General features: G+C 44.2%; 1 protein-coding gene across 1 annotated transcript in view; it reads left to right on the plus strand.

Annotated features, from left to right (window-relative positions):
• The window catches only part of LOC106585809 (adhesion G-protein coupled receptor V1), a 236,869-nt gene that overhangs the window by 147,126 nt on the left and 63,714 nt on the right, over positions 1 to 26,029 (plus strand). Inside the window, exon 84 of the mRNA XM_014172457.3 lies at positions 21,126 to 21,242. Within this exon, the coding sequence (XP_014027932.3) occupies positions 21,126 to 21,242 (117 nt within the window). The remainder of the gene's footprint in view (positions 1 to 21,125; positions 21,243 to 26,029) is intronic.

A 26,029-nucleotide genomic window follows, 5' to 3' on the forward strand; every position in this document is an offset into this window, starting at 1 on the left:
CTCCTAAACAGGTGTTCTACTCCGCTAGCCAGCACCTCTCCTAAACAGGTGTTCTACTCCGCTAGCCAGCACCTCTCCTAAACAGGTGTTCTACTCCGCTAGCCAGCACCTCTCCTAAACAGGTGTTCTACTCCGCTAGCCAGCACCTCTCCTAAACAGGTGTTCTACTCCGCTAGCCAGCACCTCTCCTAAACAGGTGTTCTACTCCGCTAGCCAGCACCTCTCCTAAACAGGTGTTCTACTCCGCTAGCCAGCACCTCTCCTAAACAGGTGTTCTACTCCGCTAGCCAACACCTCTCCTAAACAGGTGTTCTACTCTGCTAGCCAGCACCTCTCCTAAACAGGTGTTCTACTCCGCTAGCCAGCACCTCTCCTAAACAGGTGTTCTACTCCGCTAGCCAGCACCTCTCCTAAACAGGTGTTCTACTCTGCTAGCCAGCACCTCTCCTAAACAGGTGTTCTACTCCGCTAGCCAGCACCTCTCCTAAACAGGTGTTCTACTCCGCTAGCCAGCACCTCTCCTAAATAGGTGTTCTACTCCGCTAGCCAGCACCTCTCCTAAACAGGTGTTCTACTCCGCTAGCCAGCACCTCTCCTAAACAGGAGTGTGTTTATTTCGCCTCCAGATTAATGGTAGTCTACAATCCTACTATTGTGGCACATCTATAGACCCTTCTACTTGTGCTGCACATTTTTACTAGTTAGTCAGTTTGTGTTTTATAAAGTAGTTCACAATGTTCAAAAATATTATGTGGCTGCTGTTGTGTAAACAGTGGTGGTTTTAGGCTTTTAGTTTTAAACAAACTGTTCCAAGTGTTTATTTAAGTTTGCGGGCAAGATAATCCATTTGAGATGTCTCATTCTTGTTTCCGTGGGAGTTCTGAGAAAGGCTGGATTACCATCATTACATAGAACATTTCCTTTTTTTTTTTACCTTACTGTTGTGTCGTTTAAAGTGTTTTTATTTTGGCTGTGTACTTTTTTTGTGTACACGATAAATGAGTCATCATTCATTACCCTAGTAGTTTAAGTTTGTCTTTATATTTCCATTTAACACTCAATGAGTTGAAATAGAGCTATGGGCCAACGGAGTTGAGCCGTTCTGTATCTCAGCAGCCCAGGCTGTCACCACGTTGCCCGATAAACAAGCGAGGGCACCTGGACTGTCTGACAGAGAGCCCACTCCACTCCGCTGCGTTAGCGGCCCTAAATCTGTTTCAGACTGAACTTTGGAAGGTGATACGGGAAAAACTTACGGTCAACTCACTTGCTTGATATGGTTGATTTGTTTGTTTACTCAGAATAACGGGGTCAGTGGTGTTGTGTGGCTTTTGCATATAGCGCTCTTCCTGGCACAGCCTCTTACTAAGATGATTTACTCTTTGTTGATACCTTAGTATACCAGTATTGATGATTTACTATTTGTTGATACCTCAGTATACCAGTATTGATATCTTAACTATGACATACAGTCATGTCATATGGAACTTTGTGTAACCATTGGCTTGGCTTCTTGGTTCAAAAGGCCTTGCTCTATTTTCCACAATGTTGCACATTGTAGCGTTTGCTTTCTAAACAGTAACAATGTTGAAATAAGACAAATGTTAGGTTGAAGAACAACACTGTGCAGGGTTGGAAGCACAATGAATGGTGTGCCGGCCCGAAATAGAAAAGGAGAAAGGATCAATTTCCTGGAAGAGCCTGGATGTGCTGCTGAGTGGAAATGTCCCTAATTAGACTGAGCCTTGTTTATATTTATACCTTTTGTTCCCAGTATACAGTAACAGCCAATCACACTCAGTCTTCCCAGTCATATAGCTTTGTTTAGGTTAACACTAGGTCAGATAAGTGTTGGAACGGAACCAGGCTTCTGGCTTCTGTGGAGTCAAAGGCGAGGGTTACCATGACAACACACCAAAGAGCACAGTCTCTCACTCTCTCACACACACACACACACGCGCAGGCACGCACTCGCACGCACGCACACAAACACATACACTCTGACTGTGCCACTCAAGAAAGAGCGATATCTAGTCCAGCTGCTTTTGCTCTCAGTCGTTACCCACTCTGTCCTGTTGGGGCCACTCTCCATCCACGGTCAGAGCTCACAGAAAGCTGAACAAATGAATGGCCTGGCAATGAATCCTTCCAAAGACCACCACTGCTATCTAATGCCATGCTGTTAGAGCACACTAATACATTTCAAGGCTCTGCTCCAAGGAGAAACAGCTGAAGCCCTCTGCTCTGTCTCCTAGAACTCATTTGCTGGTTGTTCTGGAGGCTTTATGCTGGAAACAGCTGTCCTACTGTATACTCAAGCAGTCTGGATATTCTTCAACAAAGCACTGCACCCAGGCATCACTAAAGACAAGCACAGCCTTCCAATGTCAGTGTGCAAAAGCTGCCTATGTGATGTTGGATAACAATTCATTTCCTAAAGACATTCATTTGAAACAGCCAGATATAGTGGCTGCAACAGCTGATTAATCACATCAGCATTGGCTGTGTGGGCAGCAGGACTGAATGTTCAGTGCCTAACCTGACCTGCCCCATGTATTGATCCACTCATTGATGAATGCAGTAGTCTTGGTACAGTACAATACTGGGAGATCCCTCTTCGGTCAACAGATCATTATACAGTCATCAAGCACCCATGCCTATTGGACAGGACTATGATAACACGAAGGGATGCAATGATCCAGTGATGTAATCCCCAGTCCCCCTCCAAATCTCTCAAATGGATGTCAAGTGGTGCTGGGATCCTTTGTAATCAGGGGGATCACCTAACTGTGCAACTTTAATCAGAGAGGCGTGCTGCTCTGGTGATGACGCAACCAACACAACAAACTAACCGCTGGCCGGCTGTGACGTAACCGTGGTGCCATTCAGATTAGCGCAGTTTACCGTAGCCCCTGTGTCAGGAGGACACACTGTAGAGGGGATGGGAAGCTGTGAGAAGCTTCACTCTGGATGGATGGATGGATGGACTTTAAAACAGACTTCCCATCACATACCGTAGCAGTTCAGTTGGCAGTTCAACAGCTTTTATGTGCATAGAATCTGTTGATTCTCCTTCTTTGCTGTCGTTGTTATGGCGATGGTGATCTCGTTACCAGACAAATGCCTGGGGACAAGGTTCTGGCTATGTGGACCTGATGGAGTGTTAGCCATGTTTTCCAACGTGTGACCATGGTCCCTGCTGGCCTTGCTGTCAGATGACCCTGGCTGGGAAAAGTTACCATGACAACCGAGAGCCCACTGTAACCTCTGCCATTTACCTCCTCTTGTAAAAAACAACTGGCTTAGAATTTGGAATCGCTTACACACAGAACAGCAAGCTGCCTTACCCACTCTGTGTGTGTGTGTGTGTGTGTGTGTGTCAAGATAGAAATCACATGGTTTTACCTTTTGTATCACTACACTTGAATATTCCAGCCACCCCACACCCAGTAATTCCATTGATTCCTACAGTTGTGCCTAGACGACTGAAGTGGATGACCTGGTTGCATCACCACCTCAGCTACATCCTCCTGCCCTTTAAGGAACCACTATCATAGTCTCACGTACAGGAAACCATGATATTTTATATGAACAGCCTCATCGCTCCTCTAGTCTTAGCTTTGTGCAGGCTCGTGGTGCATTAAACATTGTTTCTGTCCCCTCCCGCGTTCCCCGACTCCTCGCGATGATCTCTGTGGTGTGGGTGATGATGTCCCAAGGGGGCGGAGGAGTGTGGTGGTTGTTTGGGTGCGAAACAGGACTGGTTGTTTATTTGAAAACAGCTCAGCCCTTGGGGATTCAGCAACGCTCGCGGAGAGTGTTGACCGAAAACATGAGTGAACTTTACTGATACGCATTGACCTGAAGCAACATGTACAAGGTATCAAACAGCAACAGCAAAATGTCATCTCCTACGGCACGCAGGGCTCTCTGTCAAAGAACGGCCGTCACAGGTATTGTCATTGGTGTTTTGAGGGGGTCTTTTTGTTATAAGAGGATGACATTTTTCCCTGTATCCTAGTGGATTAGAAACAGGCATTGTGTTCTCTGTTGGAACAGTGCTGCAACCACCATCAATTCACCATCATTATCCATTATTCTTCATTATAGTCAATTATGTATGATCCATTATCTTTCATTATCCATTATCATGTGTTGTCCATTATCCTTTGTTATCCTACTTTTTTTATTGTCCTTTATTATATTTCATTATCCTTAATTATCCATTATCTGTCTTCTTTTTTATCCTTCATTCTAGAAATTGTTGCAAATGTATTAAAAATGATAAACAGAAATGCCTTATTTACATAAATATTCAGACCCTTTGTTGTAAGACTTGAAATTGAGCTCAGGTGCATCCTGTTTCCATTGATCATCCTTGAGATGTTTCTACATCTTAATTGGAGTCCACCTGAGGTAAATTATTTTGATTGGATATGATTTGGAAAGGCACACACCTGTCTATATAAGGTCCCACAGTTGACTGAGTCACGGCCTGTTCACCCCGCTATCATCCAGAAGGCGAGGTCAGTACAGGTGCATCAACGCTGGGACCGAGAGACTGAAAAACAGCTTCTATCTCAAGGCCATCAGACTGTTACACAGCCATCACTAACATTGAGTGGCTGCTGCCAATATACAGACTCAAATCTCTAGCCACTTTATATAATGTTTACATACCCTACATTACTCATCTCATATATATACTGTACTCTATACCATCTACCGCATCTTGTCTATGCCGCACGGCCATCGCTCATCCATATATTTATATGTACAGATTCTTATTCATCCCTTTACACTTGTGTGTAGAAGATAGTTGTTGTGAAATTGTTAGATTACTTGTTAGATATTACTGCACTGTCGGAACTAGAAGCACAAGCATTTCGCTACACTCAAATGAACATCTGCTAACTATGTGTATGTAACCAATAACATTTTATTTTATTTGACAGTGCATGTCAGAGCAAAAACCAAGCCATGTGGTCGGACCATCAAATAATTGGCATATATATTACTCTTACAGAATTTCCCCGGGGCGAGGATGTTGGAAATTGAATCCAAGCCTACTGGATGATAACTTGTTTTTAACTAGAACAGAATAATTTTTCCGACATAACATAGGTACAGCAGATCCCCTTATTGTATGGGACACCTTTAAATGTGCCTTTAGAGGCCATGCAATTCAGTGCTCATCTCTTAAACAAAAACAATTTAGGTCAAAAGAGTTCATGTTAACAAAGGGAATAGAAAGACTAACAGTACAGATAGATGGCAATACAAACTGTACCATAGTGGCACAGAATAAGTTAACCTTTACAGGATCGGTCCCCGCCCCACCCCCCCATAGACAAATCTGATATGGGCAGAAAGCTTCATTTGTTGTTAATCTAACTGCACTGTCCAATTTACAGTAGCTATTACAGTGAAAGAATACCATGCTATTGTTTGAGGAGAGTGCACAGTTGTGAACTTGAAAATGTATCAATAAACCAATTAGGCACATTTGTACAATTAACATCTGTACAGAAATACTCATGTGAAAGCCAAATTACAGAGGAGGGACTTCTTGATGCAATTAAACAAAGTGCTGAGAAAAGGGTCTGAATACTTATGTAAATGTTATTTTTCCGTTTTTTTATACATTTGCAAATATTTTTTTTTAAAAAAAGCTTTTTTTGTTTTGTTATTTTGGGGTATTGTGTGTAGATTGATGAGGGGGGGAAAAAACTATTTTATCCATTTTAGAATAAGGCTGTAATGTAAAAAAATGTGGAAAAAGTCAAGGGGTCTGAATACTTTCTGAATGCACTGTATGTACGTAGCAGTTAGATGTTCCCATTTCCTCTGCTGTTGTTGCTGTTTAAACTCTGAGCACGTACTGTGCTCACAGTAGGTTGTTTTTCACTCTGTCACCATCCTACCTGGGTGGGCAGCTCACATGCCTCTTCAGCCAATCACAAATCGGGTGCAAGTAATTCTCTCTTTTGTTGTAACAGTGCAACAAGTAACCTGGTCTCAGATAAAGACTCGCAATACTATACGTCCTCCAAGATGTATGATAAATTACATCATCCCATTTGTACGTTATTATACGACCAGGTAAGACGTATGATACTATATGTCCTCTAATTTGTATAATATTGTACGACTGCTATTCCATTCATAATGTAATGTAACATATCATACAAAATGGAGTGGGATGGATTTATGTACAGAATAATATGAATTTCCCTGAGACCACATTGTCCCACACTGCCCCACTAACCCACCAACGAGTGAGCTAGCCATCCCTATGTGACCTGATGGGGTGGGGCTGCTGGAGGAGACCAGTAGCAGGCTGCTTGCCTGTGTCTGAGAGGTGGATAGAGGAAGCTAGGGCTCACTGGGGATGGGGGTGGGGGTCGGCGTGGGCTTAAGCTGGTGCTCTGCACTGCAGTCTGTGTCTGAACAAAAGCAGCTGAGGAAACACCCAAAGATGTTGCCTAGGCTGGAAAGAGCTAGTTCAGACCGGTAGCTGATAGAGGAGGACGGGAGAGAGGGAGGAGGGGACGGAGGGAGAGAAGGAGGGGGAAGGACGGCCGACTGGTGCTATGGAACGTCTGGCGGATAGGTCTCCACTCCCACTGATGTAATGCTTCTCTCAGATCCTATTATTAGCCCAGTGGCACGCTAGCTAGCTAGCATCAGCACACAGCGCTATCGATTGGGTTAGATTAGCACAACACAAGGAAGGAGGATGCCTCCAGGATCATAAGACATAAAAACAACCTGGCACTGAGACAGCACAATCTGACATCATGTCTAATCCCTTCAGACCAGAGACATAAACACAATAACAACCTGGCACTGAGACAGCACAATCTGACATCACGTCTAATCCCTTCAGACCAGAGACATAAACACAATAACAACCTGGCACTGAGACAGTACAATCTGACATCACGTCTAATCCCTTCAGACCAGAGACATAAACACAATAACAACCTGGCACTGAGACAGTACAATCTGACATCACGTCTAATCCCTTCAGACCAGAGACATAAACACAATAACAACCTGGCACTGAGACGGCACAATCTGACATCACGTCTAATCCCTTCAGACCAGAGACATAAACACAATAACAACCTGGCACTGAGACAGTACAATCTGACATCACGTCTAATCCCTTCAGACCAGAGACATAAACACAATAACAACCTGGCACTGAGACAGTACAATCTGACATCACGTCTAATCCCTTCAGACCAGAGACATAAACACAATAACAACCTGGCACTGAGACGGCACAATCTGACATCACGTCTAATCCCTTCAGACCAGAGACATAAACACAATAACAACCTGGCACTGAGACAGCACAATCTGACATCACGTCTAATCCCTTCAGACCAGAGACATAAACACAATAACAACCTGGCACTGAGACAGTACAATCTGACATCACGTCTAATCCCTTCAGACCAGAGACATAAACACAATAACAACCTGGCACTGAGACAGTACAATCTGACATCACGTCTAATCCCTTCAGACCAGATACATAAAAACAAAGCACATGGTTGGATGCCAGGTTGTTAACACCAGAGAACAAAGGGGAGCCCCGCTGATTGGCCCGTCTGCTGGCATTCCCCCGAGTCCTCCGCCTTGACCTTGGTGCTTGATAACAAACACACATGCAGTCTTCCACAGAGGAACCTTAATTATCCTAGTCCCACCTCTGCTCTTCCACTCTGCTGCAATGCCAGGCATGTATCTATTCCCTGGGCGCAGGGGTGCCTGGAACTGGGTTGCATCTGTGAGAGAGAGAGAGAGAGAGACCCTGGTACCCTGGGATCAGAAATTAGAGGCAGGCTTTTAGTTGTTTGTTCAGGCGTGCCTTAGTGGTTCATGATTTACCAGAGTGTACTGTGTATATACAGTCACAACCAAAGTTATTGGCACCCTTGATAAAAATGTGTAAAAACGTATACAACTATATTGTACGCTCCAAAAATTGGGAAATTATTTATTTTATACTAATACAATTGCTCAGAGAAAGAGATTTTGTTTAACAAGTAATCATTTTTCTCTCAAAAATGTATGGGTCAAAATTATTGGCACCCCTGTTTTCAATACTCTGTCACCCTCCCTTGCGAGAATAACCACACCGGGCCTTTAAAAATATATATATGAGATTGGAGAGCACATTGGGAGGGATCTTAGACACATTCCTCCATACATCTAACAAATGTAAACACCTGGAGTTTTCTAAACGGCTTTGGCCTTTGTCTGTCTGTTCCCTCATCCCTCGACTGAGGTCTGTCGATCTCCCCCAACTGAGGTCTGTCTTTCCTCTCCTATTTACAGAGTATTTAGTGTAGATCGTCGACAAAAAATGATTTCATTGTACTAGATATACAGCGCCTTCAAAAAGTATCCACACCCCTTGACTTTTTCCACATTTTTTTGTTACAAAGTGGATTTAGTTGTCATTTTTGGCCAACGATCTACACAAAATATGTTGAGGTGGAAGAAGAATTCTACAATGCCTTAAAAATGTCTGAAAAATAAAACACTATCTTAATTAAATAAGCATGCCCCTTTGAAAAATAAATTGAAACGAGAACAGATATAGCCCTTGGTTCACTCCAGACTTGACTGCCCTTGACCAGCACAAAAACACCCTGTGGCACACTGTACTAGCATTGAATAGTCCCCGCGATATGCAACTTTTCAGGGAAGTCAGGAAACAATATACACAATCAGTTAGGAAAGCAAAAGCTAGCTTTTTCAAACAGAAATGTGCATCCTGCAGCATTAATTCCAAAAAGTTTTGGGACACTGTAAAGGCCATGGAGAATAAGAGCACCTCCTCCCAGCTTCCCACTGCACTGAGACTAGGAAACACTGTCACCACTGATAAATCCACGATAATCGAGAATTTGAATAAGCATTTCTCTACGGCTGGCCATGCTTTCCACCTGGCTACCCCAACCCCGGCCAACAGCTCTGCACCCCCCGCAGCAACTGGCCCAAGCCCACGCCCCACTTCTCCTTTACCCAAATCCAGACAGATGATGTTCTGAAAGAGCTGCAAAATTGGGATCGCAACATATCAGCTGGGCTAGACAATCTGGACCCTCTCTTCCTAAAATTATCCGCCGCCATTGTTGCAACCCCTATTACTAGTCTGTTCAACCTCTCTTTCGTATCGTCTGAGATTCCTAAAGATTGGAAAGGAGACACGGTCATCCCCCTCTTCAAAAGGGGAGACACTAGACCCAAACTGTTACAGACCTATATCCATCCTGCCCTGCCTTTCTAAAGTCTTCGAAAGCCAAGTGAACAAACAGATCACCGACCATTTCGAATCCCAACGTACCTTCTCCACTGGTTTCCGAGCTGGTCACGGGTGCACCTCAGCCACGTTCATGGTCCTAAACGATATCATAACCGCAATTGATAAAAGACAGTACTGTGCAGCCATCTTCATCGATCTGGCCAAGGCTTTCGAAACTGTCAATCACCGCATTCTTATTGGCAGACTCAACGGCCTTGGCTTATCTAATGACTGCCTCGCCTAGTTCACTAACTACTTCTCAGATAGTTCAGTGTCAAATCGGAGGGCCTGTTGTCCGGACCTCTGGCAGTCTCTATGGGGGTGCCACAGGGTTCAATTCTTGGGCCGACTCTTTTCTCTGTATATATCAATGATGTCGCTCTTGCGGCGGGTGATTCTTTGATCCACCTCTACGCAGACGACACCATTCTGTATACCTCTGGCCCATCGTTGGAAACTGTTAACTAACCTCTAGATGAGCTTCAATGCCATATAACACTCCTTCCGTGGCCTCCAACTGCTCTTAAATGCTAGTAAAACTTAATGCATACTCTTCAACCGATCGCTGCCCACACCCGCCCGCCCGACTAGCATCACTACTCTGGACGGTTCTGACTTAGAATATGTGGACAACTATAAATACCTAGGTGTCTGGCTAGACTGTAAACTCTCCTTCCAGACTCACATTAAGCATCCCCAATCCAAAGTTAAATCTAGAATAGGATTCCTATTTCGTAACAAAGCCTCCAAACTTACCCTCATAAAACTGACTATCCTACCGATCCTTGACTTCAGCAATGTCATTTACAAATTAGCCTCCAACACTCTACTCAGCTAATTGGATGCAGTCTATGACAGTGCCATCCGTTTTGTCACCAAAGCCCCATATACTACCCACCACTGCGACCTGTATGCTCTCGCTGGCTGGTCCTTGCTACATATTCGTTGCCAAATCCACTGGCTCCAGGTCATCTATAAGTCTTTGCTAGGTATAGCTCCGCTTTATCTCAGCTCACTGGTCACCATAGCAACATCCACCCATAGCACGCGCTCCAGCAGGTATATTTCACTGGTCATCCCCAAAGCCAACACCTCCTTTGGCCGCCTTTCCTTCCAGTTCTCTGCTGCCAATGACTGGAACGAATTGCAAAAATCACTGAAGTTGGAGACTTATATCTCCCTCACTAACTTTAAGAGTCAGCTGTCAGAGCAGTTTACCGATCGCTGCAGCTGTACCCAGCCCATCCAACCAACTATCTATCTACCTCATCCCCATATTTGTTTTAGTTTTTCTGCTCTTTTGCACATCAGTATTTCTACTTGCACATCCTCATCTGCACATATATCACTCCAGTGTAAATTGCTAAATTGTAATTACTTCGCCACTATTGGCCTATTTGTTGCCTTACCTCCTTATTTCATTTGCACACACTGTATACAGATTTTCTATTGTGTTACAGACTGTACGTTTGTTTATCCCATGTGTAACTCTGTGTTGTTGTTTTTGTCACACTGCTTTGCTTTATCTTGGCCAGTTGTAAATTAGAACTTGACCTCAACTGGCCTACCTCGTTAAATAAAGGTGAAATAAAAATAAACACATGTTAGAGTCACCTTTGACAGTGATTACCGCTGTGAGTCTGAGGTAGGACTAAAAGCTGTCCACCCCTGGATTGTACAATATTTGCCCATTATTCTTTTTAAAATTCTTTTATCTCTGTCAAGTTGGTTGTTGATCATTGCTAGACAGCCATGTTCAAGTCTTGCCATAGATTTTCAAGCTGATTTAAGTCAAAACTATAACTACACCTCTCAGGAACATTCAATGTGATCTTGGTAAGCAACTCCAGTGTAGATTTGGCCTTGTGTTTTAGGTTAGTGTCCTGCTGACAGGTGAATTTGTCTCCCAATGTCTGTTGGAAAGCAGACATCCAGATTTTCCTCTAGGATTTTGCCTGTGCATAGCTGTATTTCATTTCTACATTTATTTTACTCCCCAGTCCTTGCCAGTGACAAGCATAGCCATAACATGATGCAGCCACCACCATGCTTGAAAATATGAAGAGTGGTACTCTGTGATGTGTTGTTGGATTTGTCCTAAACAACGCTTTCTATTCAGGTCAAAAAGTTAATTTCTTTGCAATATTTTTTACTTAAGTGCCTCATTGCAAACATGATGGATGTTTTGGAATATTTGTGTTCTGTACAGGCTTCCTTGTTTTCACTCTATCATTTAGGTTAGTATTGTGGAGTAACTACAATGATGTTGATCCATCCTCTGTTTTCTCATATCACAACCATTAAACTCTGTAACTGTTTTCAAATCACCTTTGATTTCATGGTGAAATCCCTGAGCAGTTTCCTTCCTCTCCGGCAACCGATTTAGGATAGTCACCTGTATCTTTGTAATGACTGGGTGCATAGACATACCATCCAAAGCCTAATTAATAACTTCACATTGCTCAAAGGGATATTCAGCATCTCCTTTTTTTTATTTTGACTGATCTACCAATCAGTGCCCTTCTATGCAAGGCATTGAAAAAAGTCCCTGGTCTTTGTGGTTGAATCTGTGCTTGAAATTCACTACTCGATTGAGGGACCTTACAGATAATTGTGTGGGGTACAGAGATGAGGCAGTCATTAAAAAATCATGTTAAACACTATTGAGTTCATGCAACTTATTATGTGATTATTCTTTTTAGCACATTTTACTCCTGAACTTATTTAGGCTTGCCATAACAAAGGGGTTGAATAATTATAGACTCAAGACATTTCAGCTTTTAATTTTTAATTTTTTTATTGTGAAGATGTTCTACAAATAAAATTAATCTGACATTATGGGGTATGGTGTATAGATAAGTGACACAAAATCTCAATTTAATCCATTTTAAATTCAGGCTGTAACACAACAAAATGTGGAAAAAGTCAAGGGGGGTGAATACTTTCTGAAGGCACTGTATATAAGGTTTAGGCTTTCTGAACCCTGAGTCTCACCCAGCAGAGAACAGTACTGTTGCTGTGCAACAGTTGTTTGACTGAAATAATAAAAGATAAGAATACAAACATAAAGTAAATGGCTCAGTACACACTCATACACTCACACCCACCCACCCACCCACCCATCCATCACACACACCCTCTTCTCAAGGCCCTCTGGCTAGAGTAGCACCCCTATCGGGTCTCTGTTATGTCATCACAGGGTCACCATTAGCCAACAGAGCAGATAGAGAGAGGTGTGGTGATTTAGCTATCATGACTCGGCCGTTTAGCTATGTAGCCACAGCAGCTGCAGCCCCTCTAGCCTCTACTTACAGTTCCACATGTCTGTGTTAGCTACCACCACCAGCACGCTAAAGGCTATACACATAAACAGAAACCATCCAAGCCAACGAGGTAGCTACGTAGGTACCACCTCTATGATTTTACAAAACAGATTATTAACTCAAATGTGGTATACCTGTTCTCTCAGTTAGGGTTAAAGGAGTTTGGAGCAGTGGAAGGGGGTGCTGGTCTGGAAGTGTGGTTGTCAAGGTCTCGGACAGAAAGGTCATGAGATAGAGAGGCTGTCTGAAACAGGAGGGGAATGGTGGGTGGGGTTGTACTGTCGCTTTAATCAATGGACAGGCTCTGTCTGGGGATGGGCTTATTGACTGGAGCTGACCCTCTCCCTGCCATGCAATATAGGCTACACTCTGACAAGGCACGCGAAGAAGACAAAATCAAAAAGTAGGGTGGTTGGTAGGAGTGGATGGGTGAGCGTATAGTATTAATATAACGCAAACATCTAGTGGCCCATTTGGTTACGTGTTTGAATCTCGTCACGGACAGCTTTAGCATTTTAGCTACTTACTAATTTGCAACTACTTAGCATATTAGCTAACCCTTCCCCTAATTTAACCTAATTCCTAACCTAAACCCTAACCTTAACCCTATCCCCTGGCCTAGCTAACGTTAACCACCTAGCTAACTTTAGTGTTGGCTACCTAGCTAATGTTAGCCACAACAAATTGGAATTCGTAACATACCATACAAAATGTGTGATGGCATACACAAATGAATAAATACTATAGGAAATGTAACATACCATACAAAATGTGTGATGGCTTACACAAATGAATACATACTATAGGAAATGTGTGATGGCATACACAAATGAATACATACCATAGGAAATGTAACATACCATACTAATTGGAGTGTCCCTGATTTACATTTACTATGTTACTTCTACCCCTGAGTCTGTGTTGGTGTCAGTGGCGTGTATTCAGTACAGAGTCAATGTGTGAAGGCAAGGCACCGGTTAGTTGAGGTAATTGAGGTAATATGTACATGTAGGTAGAGTTATTAAAGTGACTATGTATAGATAATAACAGAGAGAAGCAGCAGCGTAAAGGGGGGGGGGGCAATGCAAATAGTCTGGGTAGACATTTGATTAGATGTTCAGGAGTCTTATGGCTTGAGGGTAGAAGCTGTTTAGAAGCCTCTTGGATCCAGACTTGGCGCTCCGGAACTGCTTGTCGTGCGGTAGCAGAGAGAACAGTCTATGACTAGGGTGGCTGGAGTCTTTGACAATTTTTAGGGCCTTCATCTGACACCGCCTGGTATAGAGGTCCTGGATGGCAGGAAGCTTGGCCCCAGTGATGTACTGGGCCGTACGCACTACCCTCTGAAGTGCCTTGCGGTCGGAGGGCAAGCAGTTGCCATACCAGGCAGTGATGCAACCAGTCAGGATGCTCTTGATGGTGCAGCTGTAGAACCTTTTGAGGATCTGAGGACACATGCCAAATTTTTTCTGTCTCCTGAGGGGGAATAGGTTTTGTCGTGCCCTCTTTACGACTGTCTTGGTGTGCTTGGACCATGTTAGTTTGTTGGTGATGCAGACATCAAGGAACTTGAAGCTCTCAACCTGCTCCACTACAGCCCTGTCGATGAGAGTGGGGGCGTGCTCGGTCCTCCTTTTCCTTAGGTCCGGGTTGCTGCCTGTAGCATTGAATAGAACAGAATCCAGCGAGCATTTGGCCTCCCTTATTATTCTAAAATAGTAGCCAATCAGCGTTGAGCTAAACTGAGTGAACTGAACTGTGAATGGTCATGGCCCACCAAAAAAAAGTGTCAAGGGAAGCCAGTTTGGATTTGACTTCACACCAATCACATCAAAAGCCAAACGTCATTGACAGAAAAAGCTTTTGTACCTCGTTATGTTGTTGACCTCAGTTGGCTAGCTAGTTAGGTAAAATTGGCCCTATCCTAAATTAGCCGTGGATGGAGATTTGGACTTGAGGTTTTACTTCATTCTCAATGATTATAACGGCAATTCTGATCCAACCATAAATTCTAAATACATTGTGCCTCTGCCCTGAGAGGATGGAAGTTTAGAATGTAGCTAGATGTAGAAGGCTAATGTTAAGTAGCTAATCGTTGCCAATGAAAGGAAGTTAGGCTAGCGAGCAATCATTTTAGCCAGGTAGCCTAGGACAACAAAAGCTAAAAGCATGTACTGTATGACAGTCATAGACCGTTTCGGCAACATGAAAAAGAGGAGGATGGCATTGGCGTTTCTCTACAAGTAAGATTAGTCTACATGTTTTTTCTACTTATATACACACACACACACACACACACACACACACACACACACACACACACACACACACACAGAGAAATCAGTCCCATGGACAGCCACACGCTGTTTAGCTTACATTGATTGGACTAAGACTAAGCATTCGTTGATTTGATGTTGAAGTTGAAATGGTGCTGGAATAGTGGAGGAAGCTCACTGTTTTCTTTTTGACTTGCGGTATCTCTCCGCTATTCTAAATCAATAGTAGTTTAATAGCTCATTTGATTGACCATGCTGTAGGTAGTGTAACTGTTTGTTATATGCAATAGGCTTTGTGGACTTCACTGGACAGAGGATGCTCTCAGGCTTTGTGATGAAACAAATGTCTGGTTGAATTTATTCTGCCACTGTGTCTTCTTATTGTCTCGGACTTATATATCATGGTGTCAAGGCATATGAACTAACAGGTTATAGAGCAAACAACGCAATTATCACAACACATAGTGATTTTACCCACACACCACTACTGGTTGGTTGGCGTGTGTGTGTACGTGCGTGCGTGTGCTCGCCCGCGTGCGATGCTTGTGGCATGATGTGCCCTTGGCTAACCCAAGGTCAGGGTTGGGTAGGTTACTTTCTCACAATGTAATCCATTACAGTTACTAGTTACCGGTCCAAAATTGTAATCAGTAACGTAACTTTTAGATTACCCAAACTCAGTAATGTAATCTGATTGCATTCAGTTACTTTTAGATTACTTTCCCCTTAAGAGGCATTAGAAGAAGACAAAATGTATGTTACCAATTGAACGACATCTATTGCAGGATAAATGAATGTTAGAGTTTACATAGCTGGCCATATATGGATGTTACATTTTACTTTATGGGTTGGTTATGTAGGCTTCTTCTAATACATCGCTTTATACTACATATAATAATACAATTAAATGATTTCTTTACATTAAAAACCGAAGTCGGTTTGGAAATATGGAAGTATAGATTAGCCAAATTGTTTTACCTAAGCATATCCCCAAAACTAAGGACTTATTAGCCAGCCCTACTGTGTTGTTTATGACTTTGTTGTCATGGAGGACTGATTGGGTTCATTGAAAAATAAATGCTGCGCTCATGGAATGGCATGCTTTGAGCACTACTGAAAAGTGCTATTTACATGTGAAAAATTAATTTCATATGCTGCATTTGCTATAGGCCTATTGTTTAACTTTTTATTGGTGACACTTTGATATCTTGATAATATGCAGCTGTTTAAAGGGCAAATCCACAGATGAATTTTTTTTTTAAAGCTGAGGAATGGGCCTGGAGAAATGTATCCACTCTCTCAGATTAATAGACAGAGCTATGGATGCAAGGACTGATTATCCAGGATGTCAGTTATTGTTTTAACCATGTTATGTCCCATCAGGCGGCGCACAATTGGCCGGGCGTCGTCCGGGTTTGGCCGGGGTAGGCCGTCATTGTAAATAAGAATTTGTTCTTAACTGACTTAACTAGTTAAATAAAGGTTAAATAAAATAAGAAAATGAGGCTATACAGTTGAACTAAGCTCATGAGGCATTTCTAAGTTATATTCTTCAAGAATCAATGGATATACACTGCTCAAAAAAATAAAGGGAACACTTAAACAACACAATGTAACTCCAAGTCAATCACACTTCTTTGAAATCAAACTGTCCACCTAGGAAGCAACACTGATTGACCATAAATTTCACAGGCAATTAGCAAGACACCCCCAATAAAGGAGTGGTTCTGCAGGTGGGGACCACAGACCACTTCTCAGTTCCTATGCTTCCTGGCTGATGTTTTGGTCACTTTTGAATGCTGGCGGTGCTTTCACTCTAGTGGTAGCATGAGACGGAGTCTACAACCCACACAAGTGGCTCAGGTAGTGCAGCTCATCCAGGATGGCACATCAATGCGAGCTGTGGCAAGAAGGTTTGCTACCAGGAGACAGGCCAGTACATCAGGAGACGTGGAGGAGGCCGTAGGAGGGCAACAACCCAGCAGCAGGACCGCTACCTCCGCCTTTGTGCAAGGAGGAGCAGGAGAAGCACTGTCAGAGCCCTGCAAAATGACCTCCAGCAGGCCACAAATGTGCATGTGTCTGCCCAAACGATCAGAAACAGACTCCATGAGGGTGGTATGAGGGCCCGACGTCCACAGGTGGGGGTTGTGCTTACAGCCCAACACCGTGCAGGACGTTTGGCATTTGCCAGAGAACACCAAGATTGGCAAATTCGCCACTGGCGCCCTGTGCTCTTCACAGATAAAAGCAGGTTCACACTGAGCACGTGATAGACGTGACAGAGTCTGGAGACGCCGTGGAGAACGTTCTGCTGCCTGCAACATCCTCCAGCATGACCGGTTTGGCGGTGGGTCAGTCATGGTGTGGGGTGGCATTTCTTTGGGGGGCCGCACAGCCCTCCATGTGCTCGCCAGAGGTAGCCTGACTGCCATTAGTTACCGAGATGAGATCCTTAGACCCCTTGTGAGACCATATGCTGGTGCGGTTGGCCCTGGGTTCCTCCTAATGCAAGACAATGCTAGACCTCATGTGGCTGGAGTGTGTCAGCAGTTCCTGCAAGAGGAAGGCATTGATGCTATGGACTGGCCCGCCCGTTCCCCAGACCTGAATCCAATTGAGCACATCTGGGACATCATGTCTCGCTCCATCCACCAACGCCACGTTGCACCACAGACTGTCCAGGAGTTGGCGGATGCTTTAGTCCAGGTCTGGGAGGAGATCCCTCAGGAGACCATCCGCCACCTCATCAGGAGCATGCCCAGGCGTTGTAGGGAGGTCATACAGGCACGTGGAGGCCACACACACTACTGAGCCTCATTTTGACTTGTTTTAAGGACATTACATCAAAGTTGGATCAGCCTGTAGTGTGGTTTTCCTCTTTAATTTTGTGTGTGACTCCAAATCCAGACCTCCATGGGTTGATAAATTGGATTTCCATTGATTATTTTTGTGTGATTTTGTTGTCAGCACATTCAACTATGTAAAGAAAAAAGTATTTAATAAGATTATTTCTTTCATTCAGATCTAGGATGTGTTGTTTAAGTGTTCCCTTTATTTTTTTGAGCAGTATATATATAATTTAAAAGTTCAAAATGGATGTAGCAACTACAGATTTCCCCTCTAAGTCTATCGATAGTGTGCGAGTTTGAACATGTGTCCATTATGCCTATGGATTAAAAAAATATATCAGCATGAATTAGATTGAGCAATAAAACCCCCACTTTTATTCTAGGCTGTGATCCGCACTGTGCAACTGTTGCAAGAGCGCATTTTTCACTGGCTGTCCACTGGTTTCAAAACAATGATTGATAGGCAGCTTAAACTTCTTGAATTCAACCATTATTAGGTTCAAATACACATTTAGATTTGTGAACAGCCATCCACAACAACCACAATCCATAAGATGCAAATAGCTAAATGAGAGAGCAGCAGTGTGATTCACATCAATGCGCTATGTAGATAACAATAAGTGATATTCGTATTGCCGTAGACTACACCACTGTCATCCTCCAAGCGTTTATTCAACGCCGATAGCAGTCGCATCATTGGAAGACATAGCTTGGACTGTAGCCTACAAAAGCCTATTCCTGCTCTTTTCCCGTGATCCATCAAACACATTTGGTGTGTCATCATAGTGGTCTCTGACTTGTGGTCTGACTCGCTCAGGTGAAACAAACTTAAACTTGTGCCTTTTTTCAATGCTGATTTGAATGTCATTGAGAAAACAGATAGTCGCAAACCTCCTTTCTGAATTTAAAAGTAATCCTCGAAGTAATCATCTAGTTTTTTAAAAGTATCTCTAATCCGATTACAATATTTTTGCTGGTAATGTAACAGATTACAGTTACCGTTTTTTTGTAATCCCTTTCATGTAATGTATTACTCGCCAACCCTGCCCAAGGTTTTATTCGGGCCCAATAACTGCTGCCCAGAATCACAATTCCAAGCAACCACCTTTTTCAAAGGCTCCATCCCAGGTCCTTCCTGTATCGTCCCTCCTTTTTTCCCACCATACAGAGCTGCAAAACAAACCGGAAACAGAATTGCCCCATTTGTTTATTTAAATAAAGCCTGACGTTTCGCCTAACTCAACAACAGAATCCGAGATATGTGGTGTGTGGAGTTGCTAACTATCTGTTTGCTTTGGAAAGGTTGCTCTGTAATGACGGCAGCAGGGTGGGGTTTCAACCTATGTTCCCATCTTGAGCCCTTCTTAAGAGCAACTTGAAAAGAACAACAGGACAGAAAGGACCAACCAACTGACATACCACCCTAATAGAGGGGCAATCTCAGCGCTGAAGTAAAATGACACAGCTTCATCTTCTATTTGTTGCCCTGAGCAACCGCGTTGTGAAGTAAATCGAGCACAGCTGTAGCGCAATAGGCAGCGCATCCTAATAGTTAACTTGTTTGATTGGAAGGGAGAGCTTGTTTGCTCTCTCCCGTGGCTTAGGTGCTTATATGGAGCGGTGTTGGTATTTGTGATGTCTACTGAGTCATCATGGATAGTCTCTGGGCTAGTGGCCCCTCCTGTCATCCTGGGGTTTCAACACTAATGTTGCTCTATCATGGAAGTCGAACTAGCTCCCTGAGAATGACCGTATGCGGATGGTCCTCTGACAATTTGAGGGTTACGAAAGCAATAGTTATAAAACTCTTCACACTTATGAGAATCAGTAACGTAAATACTATACATACTAGGGTGAAATATATTCTTGTAACACTGACATTACTGTCAACCTGATAAATACAAGCCGGCTGAACAAACATGTTATTCACCCCAACAACAAGACATGAGTCAATACGCAGACTTATTATGTCCTGTAAAGAAATGAACACCCTGGCTCACACAAACGTTATGTAATTCACACCTGCTTGTTGTTATCTGTGTGTGTGAAAGGGAGTGGACTTTATAGTTTATTAGTATGGTATGTATAGTATAGTATATAGTGTAGACAGTATACAATACTGTGTGTTTACACCAGCATGATACGTTGATGAATTAGCTGCAGTCTGATGATGATGATGATGCACCTAGATAGTTGTAAGAGAGATGAAGAGGCATAATTCTGCATTGTGCTTGACCTGCCATCTGGACATTCTGAAGCTCTCCTGGCTGTCTGAAGCTCTCCTGGCTGTCTGAAGCTCTCCTGGCTGTCTGAAGCTCTCCTGGCTGTCTGACAGGTTTTGAAAGGTTTTGTTTGACAGGTTTGAAGCTCTCCTGGCTGTCTGACAGGTTTTGAAAGGTTTTGTTTGACAGGTTTGAAGCTCTCCTGGCTGTCTGAAGCTCTCCTGGCTGTCTGACAGGTTTTGCAGCCACTGTCCTTTTCCCTCTTCTCTCTGCCTGCCTGTCTCACTTTCATTCCCTCTCCCTTTCTCTTCCTCCCTCTCTCACTTTCAATCGTCTTTCTCTATCTCTACCTGCCTGTCTCTCTGTCTCGCTCTCTCTCGCTTTCTCTCGCTCGCTCTCTCTCGCTCTCTCTCTCTCTTTCTCACTCTCTCTTTTTATCTCTCTCTGCCCTCCTGTCTCTCTCTCATTATTTCTCTCTCTCTCTTTCAATCTCTAACTCTCTCTCTCTTGCTTGTCTCCTTTCTCTCCAGCCGAGTTAGGACACTCAGTGTCCTCCTTCTCTTTCCCTTCTCACCCTTCCTCTCTCCCTCCCTCCATCCCTGGTGTTTTGCACTGGCATGGGGCCAGGTGTCAGACAGTGTTACATAAGCAGAAATAATGCTATGGGTTGGTAATGGCACAAGGCTCTGTCCCAAGGGTTAATTAAGCTCTGCCATCAGAGAGCTGAAGGATTTACTGTAGGACACACACACAGGTTCCTGGATGGGTACCCAGGAAGCATTTGTCACTTGTTGTTTATTTTGGTTTGCGCATTGTGATGTAACAGGTCTGCAGGATGTCACTAGGGTGTATCTTATATTGTCAGCTGTTTCAAAATACATGCATGATAACACAGCCATCAATCATCCAATTACTAGTCTGCAGGGGGAAAGTGTCAATGGACAAGTGTATTTCTGCTTGTGTAAGGTTTTTGACGTGCAAGAGCTGTATATGTTTGTGTAGTAAAGTGCATAGTCTGCAGGCAAATGTTGTGTTGCTGTGTGTTTGTGCATTAGTGTGTTTCTGTGGCCTCTCAGATGTCTCGCTCTCGCGCGCTCTCTCTCCCGCTCTCTCTCTGTGTGTTGTAGATCTGTTTCCTGGTGTCTGCGTTTCGTGGCCGTGTCTTCTCAGAGGACAGCTGTGCCGTTCTGGGCCTCTTCTCCCACTACTTCCTCCTGAGCCAGTTCTGCTGGATGCTACTCCAGGTGAGGCCTACTGTTGACACAAGGGCTCCTCCAGGTAAGGCCTGTTGTTGACGCCAGGGCTCCTCCAAGTAAGGCCTGTTGTTGACTCCAGGGCTCCTCCAGGTAAGGCCTGTTGTTGACTCCAGGGCTCCTCCAGGTAAGGCCTGTTGTTGACTCCAGGGCTCCTCCAGGTAAGGCCTGTTGTTGACTCTAGGGCTCCTCCAGGTAAGGCCTGTTGTTGACACAAGGGCTCCTCCAGGTAAGGCCTGTTGTTGACTCCAGGGCTCCTCCATGTAAGGCCTGTTGTTGACTCCAGGGCTCCTCCAGGTAAGGCCTGTTGTTGACTCCAGGGCTCCTCCAGGTAAAGCCTGTTGTTGACTCCAGGGCTCCTCCAGGTAAGGCCTGTTGTTGACACCAGGGCTTCTCCAGGTAAAGCCTGTTGTTGACTCCAGGGCTCCTCCAGGTAAGGCCTGTTGTTGACTCCAGGGCTCCTCCAGGTAAGGCCTGTTGTTGACTCCAGGGCTCCTCCAGGTAAGGCCTGTTGTTGACTCCAGGGCTCCTCCAGGTAAGGCCTGTTGTTGACACCAGGGCTCCTCCAGGTAAGGCCTGTTGTTGACACAAGGGCTCCTCCAGGTAAAGCCTGTTGTTGACTCCAGGGCTCCTCCAGGTAAGGCCTGTTGTTGACTCCAGGGCTCCTCCAGGTAAGGCCTGCTGCTGACACCAGGGCTCACGCGGCTTGTGGGCATTGTAGAGGGAAACAGAGCTGCATTTACATTTACATTTTAGTCATTTTATCTAAAGCAACTTAGTTAGTACATTCATCTTAATAGCTAGGTGGGACAACCACATATCACAGTCATTGTAAGTGCATTTTCCCTCAAAGTAGCGATCAGCAAAGTCAGAGCTAGAAAGGGGGAAGTGCGATTGCTAGTTCTGAAAGTTTGTTATTTAATTATGTTTTATCTGGGGGGAGCGGGTCGGGGTGGGGGGGGGGGTGCTGTGGGATTATTTAAGATACTCTTTGAAGATGTAGGGTTTCAGATGTTTTCAGAAGATGTGCAGGGACTCTGCTGTCTAAGCTTCAGAGGGAAACTGATTCCACGATTGGGGTGCCAGGACAGAGAAGAGCTTGGACTGGGCTGAGCGGGAGCTGCCCTCCCGTAGGCGTGGGAAGGCCCAGAGACCAGAGGTGGAAGAATGGAGTGCTCGGCTTGGGGTGTAGGGTTTGAGCATAGCCTGAAGGTAGGGAGGGGCAATTCCTCTTGCTGCTCCGGAGGCAAGTACCATGTTCTTGTAGTCAATGCGAGCTTCGACTGGAAACCAGTGGAGTGTGCGGAGGAGCAGGGTGACTTGGGAAGTTTGAACATCAGGCTGCTGCAGCATTCTGGATAAGTTTCAGGCGTTTGATGGCACAAGTGGGGAGCCCAGCCAACGGTGAGTTGCAGTAGTCCAGACGGAAGATGACAAGTGACTGGATTAGGACCTGCGCCACTTCCTGTGTGAGGTAGGGTCGTACTCTACGGATGTTATAGAGCATGAACCTGCAGGAGTGAGCACAGCTTTGATGTTTTCAGAGAACGACATGGTGTTGTCCAGTGTCACGCCAAGGATCTTTGAACTCTAGGAGGGGGACACCGTGAAGTCGATAATAGTGATGGATAGGTCTTTGAGCGGCAGGCCATCCCTGTGTGTAAGAGCTGCTCCGTCTTGTCGAGGTTGGTCTTGAGGTGGTGGGCCAGCATCCAAGCTGAGATGTCTGCCAGGCACACAGAGATGCGATTCGCCAACTGGGTGTCAGAAGGGGGGGAAGGAGAAAAGGAGTTGAGTGTAATCCACATAGCAATGATAGCGGAGACCATGTGAGGATATGATGGAGCCGAGTGACTTGGTGTATAGAGAGAGGGCCTAGAACCGAGCCTTGGGGGACACCAGTAGTCAGAGCATGTGGTGCAGACACAGATCCTCTCCACGTCCATTTATTACAACCACATCTAGCGGCTGACGTAACCCCGGTTATTTGAACCAAGCGCGACTGGGGTTGCGACCTCATTTGGGAAACGATGGCATACTGTAGGTGCTTTGTTGCGATTTTTGTGGGACTGGAACTTAAAATAACATTATTAACCGGTTCCCATGTTTTTAAAATAATGGTTCTGTTCCGTAACAGGATAGATCACTTTCGTTCCCGGTTCTGACTCTGTTCCTCAAATAATTTCATTATTTTTGGTCCTGTTCCCTGAATCGGTTCCAACCCCTGCTTCTCGCCAGCTGATACTTCTGTCCCAAGGCTATATTACTCCCGCCCCACAGGCAGGTACAAAAGTAACGTTGTGGTAGTTCTGTTCTCAATCTATTTCATTTTAACTCAATTACCCTAGATATTAAATGTGGCCAGGGATTCTTCTCCTTGGACACTGGGTCCTTGGACAGCACTTTGATTTTAAAAAAGTTCCTCTCTTTCGTTACGTCAATGAAAGTTATTTTAAAAATCTTCCGACCATCATAAGTTTGTGTGAACAGCTTGATTTGATTGGCCTGTTTTTGCGCAATGCGTTTAATTTGATTGGTTACTGACTAAACAACGATACCAGTTCTTTCTGGCTCCGAAGGGCTCCCGCCCGCAAACTTTCCATGCCATCATGATCTACTAATAACGATAGCCTACAACATTGTACTCTGTAATGGATGGTTTTAAAAAATACTTCATTCAGAACTTACTTACAGTAAGTAAAATGACTGACTGAAAAATACTCCAAGTACAAGTACTCGGAAAAGCTACTCATTTACAGTAAGGAGAGTATTTGTAATTTGTTCCACCTCTAGGCAAAACTGATCCTAAATCAGTAATCCTACTCTGAGACGTTTGAAACATATGCCCCCTGCTCTAACCCTAAACTAACCAGGACAACATTGGTTTGATAAGTAGAAGTCTCATTACATTTCCAAATATGCTCCATCTGTTAATCCAACCATGTGAATAAACAGGTCATGTACCATCAGGTCTGAAATTACAGTATTGACACCCTTGATAAAGACAAGCAAAAACGACTGTATAAAATACATTATTCAAAAATAAATTATTGGGGTTGCAGGTAGCCTAGTGGTTAGAGTGTAGGACCAGTAACCGTAAAGGTTGCTGGATCAAATCCCTGAGCTGACAAGGTAAAAATCTGTCATTCTGCACCTGAACAAGGCAGTTAACCCACTGTTCTTAGGCTGTCATTCTAAATAAGAATTTGTTCTTAACTGACTTGTCTAGTTAAATAAAGTTTAAATTAAAAAAAATACTGTGCTATATTGTATAGTGGGATAGGAGCTCATGAGAATATTGATGATATCTCTGGCTCTGTCAGCTACACTTGCACACTCTATATATCTAAACTCCTTGTAATATATTGGGTAAAACACCAACATTTCTGCATCACTGTGCTCTGTTGGCTCTGTTGACATGTCCCTTCCTTATACTCCATACTATTGATTAGAGGATTACCCCCCTCTCTTTGAGTCAGCAAGTATCAGCTTTTCTCTAAGTGGCATATGCGGGGGCGCCAGCCAGGAGGCTTTCGCAGACCATGCTTATTGCAGTCATCAAGCCTTGAGTCAACGGTGCGCTGAAGCACTGCAATGGGGAAATACAGGTTGGCCCCTTGACAGAACATAACAGCCTGTAGTTGAATCAGCCAGGCTATGAGTCGTTACACTGAGCACCTTGGATAGAGATGTCCTCCCAGAACTGTCTTTCTGTACCGTAGGGCTCCACAACAGTGCGTAACGGCTAACCAACACCTGCCCAAGCCTCATCCGGCTTAACCGGAGCAAGGGAACAGCACAGCACAAACTCCTAATGCAGTTATTTGCTCGCCCAGCTATCACTGCTGGAGCTCAATTAAAGTGGCACTCTGTTAGCTGTCTATTATGATGCGTTACACAAGTCTCTTTCTTTATCTCTCTCTCCCTCCAACTCTCTCTCATTATCTCTCTCTCCTCTAGCTGTCTCTCTCCCTCCAACTCTCTCTCTTTATCTCTCTCTCCCTCCAACTCTCTCTCTTTATATCTCTCTCCCTCTAGCTGTCTCTCTCCCTCCAACTGTCTCTCTTTATATCTCTCTCCCTCTAGCTGTCTCTCTCCCTCCAACTCTCTCTCTTTATATCTCTCTCCCTCTAGCTGTCTCTCTCCCTCCAACTCTCTCTCTTTATATCTCTCTCCCTCTAGCTGTCTCTCTCCCTCCAACTGTCTCTCTTTATATCTCTCTCCCTCTAGCTGTCTCTCTCCCTCCAACTCTCTCTCTTTATATCTCTCTCCCTCTCTAGCTGTCTCTCCCTCCAACTCTCTCTCTTTATCTCTCTCTCCCTCTAGCTGTCTCTCTCCCTCCAACTCTCTCTCTTTATCTCTCTCTCCCTCTAGCTGTCTCTCTCCCTCCAACTCTCTCTCTTTATCTCTCTCTCCCTCTCTAGCTCTCTCTCCCTCCAACTCTCTCTCTTTATCTCTCTCTCCCTCTCTAGCTCTCTCTCCCTCCAACTCTCTCTCTTTATCTCTCTCCCTCTAGCTGTCTCTCTCCCTCCAACTCTCTCTCTTTATATCTCTCTCCCTCAAGCTGTCTCTCTCCCTCCAACTCTCTCTCTTTATATCAATTCAATTTAAAGGGCTTTATTGGCATGGGAAACATATATTAACATTGCCAAAGCAAGTGAAGTAAATAATATACAAAAGTGAAATAAACAATAAAAATGAACAGTAAACATTACACTCACAGAAGTTCCAAAATAATAAAGACATTACAAGTGTCATATTATGTATATATACAGTGT

Source organism: Salmo salar, chromosome 24 (genome assembly GCF_965601325.2).
Source record: "Salmo salar chromosome 24, fSalSal1, whole genome shotgun sequence".
NCBI classification, from domain to species: domain Eukaryota; kingdom Metazoa; phylum Chordata; class Actinopteri; order Salmoniformes; family Salmonidae; genus Salmo; species Salmo salar.